General features: G+C 41.9%; 2 protein-coding genes across 3 annotated transcripts in view; one reads left to right on the forward strand and one right to left on the reverse strand.

Annotated features, from left to right (window-relative positions):
* Positions 1-8,810, forward strand: part of SMC1B (structural maintenance of chromosomes 1B) — an 80,772-nt gene extending 71,962 nt beyond the window's left edge. Inside the window, exons 21-25 of one of the 2 annotated variants that reach the window (XM_012659786.1) lie at positions 859-1,013; positions 1,933-2,084; positions 4,684-4,753; positions 7,749-7,859; positions 8,675-8,810. In XM_012659786.1, coding sequence (XP_012515240.1) covers positions 859-1,013; positions 1,933-2,084; positions 4,684-4,753; positions 7,749-7,859; positions 8,675-8,776 — 590 coding nt within the window. In that variant the 3' untranslated portion in view covers positions 8,777-8,810. The remainder of the gene's footprint in view (positions 1-858; positions 1,014-1,932; positions 2,085-4,683; positions 4,754-7,748; positions 7,860-8,674) is intronic. The other variant, XM_012659787.1, reaches the window with a different exon arrangement.
* A 3,046-nt stretch (positions 8,811-11,856) lies between these two features.
* FAM118A (family with sequence similarity 118, member A) overlaps positions 11,857-13,378 on the reverse strand; it is a 30,953-nt gene continuing 29,431 nt past the window's right edge. Inside the window, exon 9 of the mRNA XM_012659778.1 lies at positions 11,857-12,222. Within this exon, the coding sequence (XP_012515232.1) occupies positions 12,203-12,222 (20 nt within the window). The 3' untranslated portion in view covers positions 11,857-12,202. The remainder of the gene's footprint in view (positions 12,223-13,378) is intronic.

Raw genomic sequence — 13,378 nt, forward strand, 5'->3', positions numbered from 1 at the left:
AGGCTGGTTTCGAACTCCTGAGCTCAAACAATCCGCCCGCCTCGGCCTCCCAGAGAGCTAGGATTACAGGCGTGAGCCACCGCGCCCGGCCTGTGTTTTGATTTTTTAAACATTTGCCAACAGTCCCTCCTGGATTGTGCCTTTTTAAATTATATATCTTTTCCTCTGTTGTCTTATATTAACATGTACTTTTAATACTAGATCACTAATTGTTCCCATTTTGAAAAGGATTCTGCTTTAATTTAAAACAGATTTATTGGCTGGGCCTGGTGTCTCACACCTATAACCCCAGAACTTTGAGAGGCTGAGGTGGGAGGATTACTTGAGCCCAGGAGTTTGAGACCAGCCAGAGCAACATACTGAGACCTTGTCCCTACAGAAAACTTTTAAGAATTAGTCAGGTGTGGCAACACACACCTATAATGGCAGCTACTAAGGAGGCTGAAGTGGGAGGATCACTTGAGATCAGGAGTTTCAGGTTGCTGTGAACTGTGATCACACTACACTCCAGCCTGCGCAACAGAGTGAAATCCTGTCTCAAAAACAAAACAATAAAACAGGTTTATTGGTTATTTTAGAACATATATATATTTTTTTCATACCAGAAAAATAGGCATATTAAATATTCTGTCAGAACTTGTCACTGTTATTTAGAAATTAGCCCTATTAGAAAAAGGGCCCATCGATTCTAAGAACCATGCTCTTGGAGCTACATTAATAGTTGAGGTATTTTGAAGGTAGATTTACTCAAGACAATCAAACTCAAAATGCAGTTTTGAAAATATTTCATGCTTTAAAGTTTGCATAAAAGAACTCCCTTAATGGTCTGCAAAATAAAGAACATTGATTCTCTCTTAGCTTTTGAGGCCAGCAGAAAAGAAGCCAGAATGTGTAGGCAAGAGTTTGAACAGGTGAAAAAAAGGAGATACGATCTTTTCAGCCAGTGTTTTGAGCACATCTCAATCTCAATTGATCAGATCTACAAGAAACTCTGCAGAAACAACAGTGCCCAAGTATGTATTTTTCACCCCCAAATGCTAATGGGAATTTTCTGTTACTGGTAGTGTGGCTTTTTTTCCCTGGTGGGAAATAAATAACCATAGCCACATTATTTAAGTGACTCACTTACGGGGCAAAGTCAGATGAAGGTTGGTTATCTAATGACCTGTGTTCTAGATCCCTTTCACGCTACATTGGCCAGCCTGGACAAGTCTAAACCTCTCCAGGCCTGTTTCTTCTTCTGAAAAATCAGTGGCTTAATTCATTTGGTTTCCAAGTTCTCTCCAGTTCTGAAACTCTGCTGTCTGGTGCTAATTTGGTTTAATAGAACTGTGGGCCTCTGTGGTGAAGGAGGGACAGTGTAGGGGATCTTGGGAAGATGATTCATCTGTGGAGTTGGCCAGAGTAACAAAGGAGAGGGAAAGAACTAAAGGCAGGGTTCAAATCCAGATGTGATAGTCTCTTTGCTATAACCACCCCCATTCCATTATCAATATCCATAATTTATTTTCAGTAAAGACAGACTAAAATAAACCCATTAACTCCTTGAGAGTAAGGATTCACCCCTGTATCTACAGTACCTGGCCCATGATAAGTTTTCGGTAAATGCTTGATGAACTGAACAGTGAGTGAATTGAATGAAGATTGTTTTTGTAAGACTGTGGTATGTGTTGCCAAGGTTTGCATGGCAGTCTGGTGGAAAGGCCTGATTCTCAGGTATGTTAGAATGTTTTCCGCCACCCTCTACCCAGACAACCCTGTTGTCTGTGATTACATGTAGAACTAAATACATTATTTACAGGCATTGATATTTTTCTATCAAAACTGAAGAAAACCTAACCAATAGACTATTTTGCAGTTAAACTCTGCTGCAACCCTAAGTTGAAATTTACTGGTTTGCTTTTCTGATATTGCTAAATAAATGTGTTTCAGGCATTTCTTAGTCCAGAGAACCCTGAAGAACCTTACTTGGAAGGAATTAGCTATAACTGTGTGGCCCCAGGCAAACGGTTTATGCCAATGGACAATTTGTCAGGGGGAGAAAAGTGCGTGGCAGCCTTGGCTCTCCTGTTTGCCGTGCACAGGTAAGATCACAGCAAGCTACTCAGTTTATACCAGGGCGGAAGCCAAGTGGACCTTCCTACAGATCTGTCTGCTGTTTGTCTTTAGCAAATGTGATATAAAACTATTTTCTTCAGCTAATTCGTTTATGTTTTAGGCCTACAACAATTTAGACAGCAAATTGCCTGTAATCCTAGCACTCTGGGAGGCCGAGGCAGGAGAATCATTTGAGCTCAGGAGTTCGAGACCAGTCTGAGCAAGAGCGAGACCCCGTCTCTACTATAAATAGAAAGAAATTGGCTGGACAACTAAAAATATATAGAAAAAATTAGCCAGGCATGGTGGCGCGTGCCTGTAGTCCCAGCTTCTCAGGAGGCTGAGGCAGGAGGGTCGCTTGAGCCCAGGAGTTTGAGGTTGCTGTGAGATAGGCTGACGCCATGGCACTCTAGCCAGGGCAACAAAGCAAGACTCTGTCTCAAAAAAAAACAAAACACTTTAGATAGCAAATTTAAGAGAGAGTTCAATTTTTGACAGATTTTTATTCAATTTCTATTATCAATGGCTACTAATATTCCAGATTTATAGAAAAGAAAGAATAAAAAAATTTGGAATTGCCCGATATCAGGATTGCCAAAAAAACAAAAACAACCAAAAATACCCCAACTTGTATATTATTTTCCTGATCCATATTCAGAGATCTGCTGTTTAGTAAAGAATGTTAAGCAAAGTATTTCTTCTAAAAAAATAATTAACCTCCTTATTTCCACTGTTGATGGTGGCACTGTTTCTTTGTAAAATAAATCAAGAAACAAAAAATTAACTAAAATTAAGTCAATTAATGACTTAAGTCAATTAACATTTACAGCATTAGATGAAGATCTAAGGTACGGATAAAACTGCTTCTCTATTTCTATGACCAGGAATGTAAACATACAATTATTTTTTCCTGGTCTCCAGAAGGAAAAAGAATAGGCCACCACAGGAAAGGAAAAGAGAGGACCATGTGGCAAGGGGACTCTGGGAAAGCAGCAGGCCGCTCTGAACAAGTAATCTGAGCAGAATAGGATGGTCACTAGGTGGCACCCCTTCCATTAATTCAACAGATACCTACTGATACTTACTGTGTGCCTCATGCTGTTGCAGGCACTGGGGAGATAGCTGTGGACAAAACAAGGTAACTACCTCAAAGATACTTAAGTTGAGGAACACAAATAATAAATAAGGTAAATTAGTAAACTAATTCTCTAATAGAGAGAATAAAAAAAAAAGCAGAGGATGGAGATAGTAAGTGGCAGGGAAGAGTCTGCAGTATTAGCGTCATCAGGGAAGGCCTATTTGAGCAAAGATTTGAAGGAATTAGGGGAGCAAATCATGTGGACAGCTAAGGGAAGAACATTCTTAGACACAGGAACAGCAGTGCAAAGGCCCTGAGGCCAGAGTGAGCCAGGCACGTATGGAGAATAGACTATGCAGCAGTGGCAGGCACAGGACTAGGAAACAGTTGTAACAATCAAGGTGAAAGACGGTGAGGAGGAGTTTGAGCAAACAGAATTTGCTAACAGAGAGATCGTGAGGTATGAAGGAGGCGGCGGGGATGACTCCATGGGTTTTGGCCTAATCAACTGGAGTGGTAAGAGCTGCCATTAAGTGAGATGGAGAGGACCACAGAGGGACTAGGTTTGAAGGGGCAGGTGAGGAGTTTGGTTTTGCATGAGTTTGAGATGTATATTAGACACCCACATAAAAGTGTTGGTAAGCAGTTGGACATTTGAGGCAAGAGTCCACAAGAGAGGTCAGAACTATTGACAGAAGTTCAGAGATAGAAATATTGATACAAGTATGGGAAGTATGGGAACCACCTATATTTGGATGATACTTAAAACCTTGAGACCAGATGCATTCAACCAAGGAACCTAAGCAGATATAGGAGAGCTCTGCAATTAGCCCCGAGGGCACTGCAGTGTTGAAGAGTTGGAAAGATGAAGAGTTACCAGAAGAGGCCGGGCACGGTGGCTCAACACCTGTAATCCTAGCACTCAGGGAGGCCGAGGTGGGAGGATCACTTGAGGTCAGGAGTTCAAGACCAGCCTCTGCAAGAGTGAGACCCCGTCTCTACTAAAAAATAGAAAGCAAATAGCCAGGCAATTAAAATGGAAAAAATTAGCCGGGCACAGTGGCATGTGCCTGTAGTCCCAGCTACTCAGGAGGCTGAGGCAGGAGGATTGCTTGAGCCCAGGAGTTTGAGGTTGCTGTGAGCTAGGCTGACATCATGGCACTCTAGCCCAGGCGACAGAGCAAGACTCTTGTCTCAAAAAAAAAAAAATAGTTACCAGAAGAAACTCAGAAGGAGCCGTGGGTGGGAGGAAGTAGACTCTTATCACCCCACAAGTCACAGAGCAGTGTTTCAAGAAGGAAGTGACCAACCCAAATACTCTTTACATAGGTCACATAGGGTGCACACTGATAACTGAGCACTGGATTTAAGAACATGGAGGTCATTTATTACATAGAAATATCCAAAAGAATGTGTTTTATTCATTCCAAATACTGTTAATCCTTTCGTCTAAGTCTTTGTAAAACAAATAGAAAATTGTAACTTACTTGATTGTAATTTTTTTCTAGTTTTCGGCCTGCTCCATTCTTTGTTTTAGATGAGGTGGATGCAGCCCTGGACAATACTAACATTGGCAAAGTAAGTTTCTTTCTGCTTTTAATTTTCAATAGAATGTCTACAATTCAAGGATCATGTTGCAGTCAGAAGGCAGTTTTATCCTGAATAAACAGGGTTGTGGACAAGCAATGAAAACTGCTGATTAAAAATCAGTACTTTTAAAATCTAAGCTAAATATTTAACAAGAAGATGATTTAGGGTAGTTTTCATTAAAGGTGTAGAGGACCCTCAAGAGTTGATGGGCAGTCAACACAAGGCCAAATGAGGATCACTGCATTACTAACAGCATTACTACTGGCATAACTTGCTTCTCCCAAAATCTAGATGCTGGGAATTAGAGAGTTGCTAATAGCAGGCCAGGTCTGTTTGGTCTTATGGATCAAATGCATTGTTTAATAAAGTCTAAAAATAACATCTCTAAATAAAATTCTACAGGAATTAAAGTTTAAATTCTCTCTCACCAATTTTATCAAAATGTATCCAATTACTATACTTGTACATGATCCTGTTTTCAGTCTTTGAGACAATGAAAGAACTAAGAAAACAGTTTCACTCTTAAGAGTTAAATTTTAGTCAGCCCCGAAAGATCAGGGAGTGGGGTAAATATACAGAGCCCACCCGAAAAGCCCAGCTCTCAGCCCACCCATCTTGACTGTAACTAGATTGACTTTTAAACATAAGAATGGGGTCAACCATGGAATGTGAACCAAGGACAGAGGCAAACTGCCCAGGGGAGGTGGGGGGAGCTCCAGCCTACAGAGTTCTGGTATCATGGTCCTACTGCCATTTTTAGAGATGGATGAATCAGACTCTTCTGGTTCTGATTCCAGGCCCATCCATCTTCCAGAAGTGACTGAGCTTTGCATTTATGGCTGCTCACAGGGAGGCTACTCTGGTCATGCTGACGGATATATCTCTCGTTACTTATTTGTAAATTGGCATTCTGGTTTATAACCTAATCTTGTGAGGTTGGTTAATGAGCCCACCCTGAGAGATGTTTTCAGTCTTAGGGTGATGCCCAGCAGGTTCTGCACCTCTGAAGCTGCCCTCCCTGATTTCTCAGAGTCTCATGTGAAATGCCTGAGTCAGGGGACATCAAGTAGCTGCAGCCTGAGGGTACCTTCTAACGGCATCAGCATCGTCTTTCAGCATTTCCCAGGCTGTATCCATCTAACCCAAATCTAAGGCCGTTTTTTTTTTTTTGAGACAACCAGAGAAAGCTTTAATGCCTCATGCTTCACCTATGCCCCAACTGTCATGGTCCTAAGACATAGTCCGTAAGGCCGTTTTTAAAATGGCACGGGATACACAAGAACATCCTATCAACTCCAAAAAAAGTCTGCCAGAGATTCATGGTAACTGGAGGAAGAAAACACAGAAACAAAAGAACGTCTTGATTTCTCTCTTGAATACCAGCCAGTCTGCATCAGGTGACTGGACTCCATGACCTGACTCATTGAGGAGAAGTCTCCCCTTAGGTTAATTTTGGCACTTTGTGTCCAAGATCTTGTGGGGAGGAAATCTTTGTGGATACATCTTTCCTTGGTTGCATTTAAGGTATCTGTATCTTCTAGATGTGATACCTGACATTAGATGTTTGCATTGGTGGCATCTCCAGGTACTAGGTCTTACTTAAGGACTCCTATTAGTACCCATCCTATGTATTAAAACCTCTTAATTTCCGTTATCCTTTTGAGATTTATGTTCCTGACACTACTGCTGAATTGATATGAGCAACTATGAAATAGTCTCCACTCCCTTCCGTGATCAGGGTGCCCAACATTTATAATGGGCAACTCTCCACACAAAGTGCGTGCCATACAGCTTCGTGTCTCATCTCCTTTTCTTGTGACTCTCCTTAGACCTTTCTTTAGTCCTGCGTCACAATGGCTACTACCATTACCTCTAATGCTGGAGTTCCTTCTACGAATTCAGCCTCTTAGCCATGGGCAGTTTCCTTCCTCTCTCGTCATTCACCTTAGCGAGTGATTCATTCCTCAGCTGCCATTCCTGCTTCCAAAGCTTGTGCCCTTAGTAGCTTGAGTGCAGTCAGGACCAATACACACGGAGAAGGCCCACTCCAGGCCCTCAGAGTGATCTAGGGAGTTGGTAAGTATCTTGTGAGACTGTTGATAGTTTGAGTCTAAGTTCTTTCATTCTCCAAGTTCTGAGTAGTTTGTTCACCAAGACTCATTTCTATTGAGTCTGTTTTGCTTATTCTCATTTCCTTGGAATTGAGCTTCCTGAAGGAGCCCGGAGTTCACCTCTACCCCAGTGACTTAACTATGGATCACGCAACACACCTAACTGCCTCACCTTTCCCATCTTCAGGCTTTGAGCTGGCAAAATAGGAAGTTGGAAATTTAAATACCAGCCCTTCTTCACCCTCAAAAAATATCTAGAGTTTTTGTTTTGTTATAAAGGCTAATTGCGTATGCACATGATAGTATTTTAAGGTGAAGCTTTATTCTTTAAAATGTTCTTAAAAGTTCAATCACAGATTTAACAAAGTTTATTGTTTTTTTTACTTAGCTCTTTTAGAATCTAAGCTATTCCCATTTCTGCAGTTGTGGTGAATTTATCGAATTACATACAAGAAAGGCAACTACAGCCTGAGCAAGAGCGAGACCCCGTCTCTACTAAAAAATAGAAAGAAATGATCTGGACAACTAAAAAATATATATATATAGAAAAAACTAGCCTGGCATGGTGGCGCATGCCTGTAGTCCCAGCTGCTCTGGAGGCTGAGGCAGGAGGATCGCTTGAGCCCAGGAGTGTGAGGTTGCTGTGAGCTAGGCTGACGCCACGGCACTCACTCTAGCCCAGGCAACAAAGCGAGACTCTGTCTCAATAACCTTTTACTAATTGTGGTCTTAATAAAGATTATTCTTGATACTGTTAAAAAAAAAAAAAAAAGGCAAGTAAGTCCTTGTCACTTAAAATGGGCAAACTCAAGAGACAATGTGAAATCACTGTCCCCAGAGCCCAAACGAGGCCTTTTCTTATTTCCTCCCAGGTGTCAAGTTACATCAAAGAGCAGACTCAAGAACAGGTTCAGATGATAATCATTTCCCTAAAAGAAGAGTTCTATTCCAAAGCTGACGCACTAATAGGCATCTATCCCGAGGTAAAGATAAATTGAGAGGGGGAGTGGAGTGGCCACTGTAAACTCCTCTTAGCACCCTGACAGCTACACGTCTTCCTTTTATAATTAACAATTCCAAATGGAGTCTGAGGCTTAAATGACTTTTTAATCAAATAAGATTTAAAAGTAACTACTCAGATTATTTTCCTATGATAGTACATAGAGATTTAAGATATATTTTAAGTGAAAGAAGCAAATGGAAAGTTACAGAACAGTGTATTAGTTTCATTTTGTAAAATAGTATGCATTAACTTACACAGTAAACTGTTAATATTGTATTTCATGTTTCCGTAATGTTTGAATGTTTTAAACAAAAAACAAATGCACTGTAGTAGAACAAGGAACCGTTTATCTTCCAAAAACATCAGAGGAAAAAACAAAAAAATTCACTAGAAGTTTCAGGTTGTATAGTAAATTTTAGAATTTGAACACACCTTTAAGCCACTCAAAAATACTTACCTGAGCTAATGGAGTGGAGCAACTAATTCAAGTCATCAGTTTTTGGATAGTTTTTACTTCCTGAGGTTTCCTTTAAGCAAAAATAAAAATTAATTTACCTTCCTGTGCCTACAGTATGTTAGGGGACCACCTGGAAACATGCCGCAAGATAAATGGAAATTCTCCTACCAGATAATACAGAAAAAACCTGACATAAATGCAGATAATTGATACCTTTTGCGTAAAAGAAGGTTCCTTTTTAATGCAAATCCTGATTCAATAATGGCCCTTATTTTACTTTAATACTTTTTCCCTAATTAGGGGAACTGAATTTTTTCACTGTCTTCTCTCCATTTCAGCAAGATGACTGCATGTTCAGCCGAGTTTTGACTCTAGATCTTTCTCAGTATCCAGACACTGAAGGCCGAGAGAGCAGCAAGAGCCATCAAGAGTCCTCTTAGGAACTGGCGTGCCCTCGAACAGCCAGCAGCCCTGTAGTGGTCAGGTGCATCACTGTTCAGTCCCCTTAATAGCCCAACGGCTCCTCAAAAGCAGTATTCTGAAGCAAGCAGGACCAGCGGTGTGCCATTTAAGGAAAATCACAGTTGTTTTAGCCAAAGAGGCTATAGCTCACTTCAGTTAAGGACTATTCAGACCCCATTCCAGTAGTCTTCACTCTGGTCTTGCCTTGCACCTCTACTCTTTAAGGAAAACTCTTTTTTAAATGTACTAGTTATAGGGTGGTTAATAAGTTGTTGAACCTGGCTTTTAAGGAAATTGTTTCAGACAAACTTTTTCAATATTGAAAATATCAATAAAAATATTCTAATTTCAGATGTCTCCAGTGTACCATTTTAGAAGCCAAAAAAGTTTTAATGGTGAAATTGAAATATGTCTGCTTCAATGCAATCTAAATTTTTCTGAGTATAATTTCTGTTAAGGAAATATTGAAGAATACAAGCTTTCTCAAGTAACAGCTGACTTCTCCACTTAAATACATACGTGTAGGAAAGAAAGCTGCACACTTTTTAATAGTACTTCATTTCCATTTCAAAATGGAACAAGACAATTCTGGGGTGATCTTCTAAGATTGCTTTGGTGAAACCAAATTGCTCACCACAAAAAAGAAAGAAAAAAAAAAAAAGACTGCTTTGGGCCCAAGTGCTAACCAAGGAGTAGCCTCCAGAAGTAACGGAATCAGTTTTGAACAACTCACTGTTGCGTTAACAACAGAATGCACTCTGTGCTTAAGAAATTAAGTCTCAAAAAGACTTGGTTCTTGCTCTGAAGAAGCTTACAGTACAGTGAGAGAGCTGCTCTCTGAACTGCAGATCGCAGAAGCCAGTCTCTTGTCCTCCTCCTCTGTCCTGTTTTATAGTATTGGCACTACCACCCTATCATCTGCTTCTTTCTCTGCCTTGAAAGACATCAGCTTTAACAATGAAGTGTTCCTTTAAATGCTACATGACCTCTGTGTCCCTTATCTCTTGCCTGGGCTGTTCTCATTTTTTCATAACTTTGACTCAGATTGTCAGCAATCCTACCTAGTACAGTCATTTCCGTTCCGATGCGACACGTCCACATTCCTGAAAACCACCATGTAATGCAAAAGTATAAAACCATAAAAGCAATAAAAATCACAGGGTTACAGAAAAAGAGTTGGGGTACTGCACTCAAAATAGGTACAACCTAATAAAAATTGCTGATTTTAGATACTTTAAATGGTTAAGAAATACACAAATACTAAAATTAATATGGCACTTTATCTTGAAAAAGCCCTAAAGTCCATTTGTGGAAGTGGGTGTCAGAAGGGGTGGAGGGAGCGTTGTCCCAAACGCTCACACCTGCCGTGGGAGGGCGTGGCTCCTCGTGAACCGCTGGTAGGCGACTGCGGGCTGAGCAGGCTGAGTTTGGTGTGTTCGTCTGAAGCTCCACGCAGCTGGGTGCAGTTTACCGCATTCCCTTAGTGCCAGGATCAGCGAACTTCTTTAAGGGCCACAGTAAATATTTCAGGCGTTGGCGAGGCAGTAAGGAGGCTCTTCAGTAGGTACTTGTATAACTATTTTAAATGCAACTGTAAAATGTAACAACTACACTAGCTTGAGAAAGTGAACCAATAGGCCATACTTTGTCATCCCCTGACCTAATGTCACTGACAAAATTATATACATAAACAAATGCATTATGCTCAAGGTGTTTCTAATATATCACTCACTGGAATAAACTTGCATTTTAAAACAAGCATGCAACAGAACTGACTAGATACATACATTCATTACAGCAAGATCGCCTCAGGTCCTTCAGCACGGCATTCAAAGCTCTTCATATAATGGGCTCTAACTTTTCCAGTTTATTCCACAGAACCCTCTATGCTCAGAATTTTTCTATACCCTGTGGCCAACTTTCAGATATCCATCCCTGATCACACTATATAAGTGTGTCTTTGAAAATACAATTTATAATGTTGGTTTTTTTAACGCTACTCAAGTGAAGCAGTGGGATATACTGTTTGCTGTTTAAAAAATTTAAACACATTCAAGTAATCATTTACTTGATTTCACAACTGGGTAGCAACTCCAGCTAAAAATTCTCATTAAATATGTGATAGCGACCCTCGTGATAACTAAAGAAACCTTGAGCACACAGGGTTAAAGTTAAAAATTTATTTATGACCAGAGTGGCATAAAAATTTGTTTTCCATGCTTCAAAAAGGGGAAAAAAAAGTCTGCAGCAGGTCTCTGGCTTCTCACTCCCTACATACCCCAACCTTGTGTTTCTTATTAACAACTTTCTCTGCACCTGTGGCAGCTGCGGTGCCATCAATAGTGAGGGTCACGGGGCTTGGCAAGAAATGTCACTCAAAATGAGCAGCCTCGAGCTGAAACCACGCAGGGCTTGTTGTTTCCAAAGACAACCCTTCGTTCAAAGACCTCACTGTACCACCCCGAGAGCCTCTGCCACAGGCACCATCAGAGAAGCTCCCGGGCACCAGCGCAGCCAGAGTGGCTGTTCCCACCTGGGTAGCCTCTGGGAACGTTGCACGTGCTGCAAGGCCCTTTACAAGGTCTGCCCAACTCACTGTGTGCAAACCCCCTCAATATGGGCAATGGAAAGAGATTTTTAAGAGATAAGAACAGAAAGTTTGAGCCTTACCCCAGAGAATAAAGACTTGGAAAGCTTGGAATTTACAATCTGAAGTTTAAAACCTGGTCTTGTGCCTTGTTTTTTCATTATCTTGTACTGTCTCATTATCAGTCACAAAGGGGACCTGCGTGACACTAAACTGTGCTGCTGAAAAGGCCCGTAGACCTTCCATTTCTCTGGAACAGAAGTTACTAAAATGACATAATTCCAAAGAAGCCCTTTTGATCTTGTTCTTTAAAAAACACCATTTTCACTAGTGGATTCAGTGTGGATTCGGAGTATCCATATGTTCTTTACTATTAACAAACATACCTTTAAAATGTTTTCTACAGTTAACAGATGTTCCCTCATAAAAATTATAAAATGTATCTAGTTCTTATTTTCTCTCTGGCAACTACTGTTGCTCGTACAGTCTTTACTCCCCCCCTTTTATCAGGAAAACACCACCTTGTCGCAAGAAAGCGGGACACCACGTCCATCCCTTCCCAGCGATGCTGGTCCCCGAGGTAGCTGTCCGTCAGTCCTTACAAAGCACAGCTGCAGTGTGTACGTGTCGCCTCCTGCACACTCAAACACCTACAGGGGGGACTCTCACCCAGCCTTGAGGGCCACACACCCACGTGGCTCTCTGAGGACATGTGACGGCTTAGAGGTGAGAGACCCGTGTGGAGTTCTCTGAACATTCCTCATCGTTTGGGCTCGGCACTGTGGTTACAGAGGCTGGTTTACTGGTTTTAAGGATTTCAAGACCCTCCAGCATCATCTGTTCAAATAAAAGAAAGGAATGGCAAAACGTTAAAGTTCAGCTAAAAAAGTTATTTGTAATTGATTTCTATTTCAGAAACTACTTTACAATTACTCTTATATGCCAAACACTTCAAAGACCCCTCCATGATGGAAACAGTAGACGCCGTCTAGAAATGGCTTGTGAAGTTATAAATACCATCGGGGAACCGAGTAAATTATGACATTCGGTTTGCAAAGATGTGTGGAAATCTCAACCCATAAACATGGATCCTGTTTTCATTCTTAGCGCACTGAGGACGGGGCAATCTCAACAAACGTGCAGTGGGAGCCTGCTGGGAACGCGGAGATGACGGCACAGAGAAGCGTGCGGGACGGGACTGCGGGGCAGACGGAGCCTGTCGACTCCAGGCTGCAGGTGTGGCCGCAGGACTGCGAAGATGACCCTTGTCCTGTCTTACCCACATGCACACAGGCCAAGGCCTTCTGCACAACTGAGACCAGAGGCTTTTCCCTGAGTACACACGAGCGCCTAGGGAAGGCAGGGCTGCTGCTGCTGCAGGTGATGGCATCTGAGAGCAAAGCTCTCACGGGCATCGAAGGGGACGACTACCCACCGCTCTACGGCAAAGTCTACCAGGCAATAGGCCCTGCCAGCTGAAACGCCAACACCATTCAGAGGCAGGCCACTAGGGGATAAAACCTATGTACATGGCCAAGTGAGGTGGTTCCCGCCTGCAATCCCAGCACCTTGGGAGGCTGAGGCAGGAAGATCGCCTGAGGCCAAGAGTTCAAGACTAGCCTGAGCAACATAGCAAGATACCCCTCTTTATTAAAAAAAAAAAAAAAATCAGCAGGGCATGGGGTGGCTCACACCTATAGTCCCTGCTACTTGGGAAGCTGAGCAGAGAGGATCGCTTGAGCCTGGGAGTTTGAGGTTGCTGTGAGCTATGATGATGCCACCACATTACAGCCTGGGCAACAGAGCGAGACCCTTATCTCAGGAAAAACAAAAGAATTTTATCCAAAACACTATCAAAATTGAACTCTCCCTCTAAAAATGCGTGTGTCCCCCAAGTGCACTAAAGTTATACAAAATCTAAACGAGAGGATGGGGAGTCCCTCAGCTGCTCTCCCAAAAGGACCCACTCACTCTCACCTTCGTCCCCAAACAC

This window comes from Propithecus coquereli, unplaced genomic scaffold (assembly GCF_000956105.1).
Source record: "Propithecus coquereli isolate 6110/MARCELLA unplaced genomic scaffold, Pcoq_1.0 Scaffold633, whole genome shotgun sequence".
NCBI classification, from domain to species: Eukaryota; Metazoa; Chordata; class Mammalia; order Primates; family Indriidae; genus Propithecus; species Propithecus coquereli.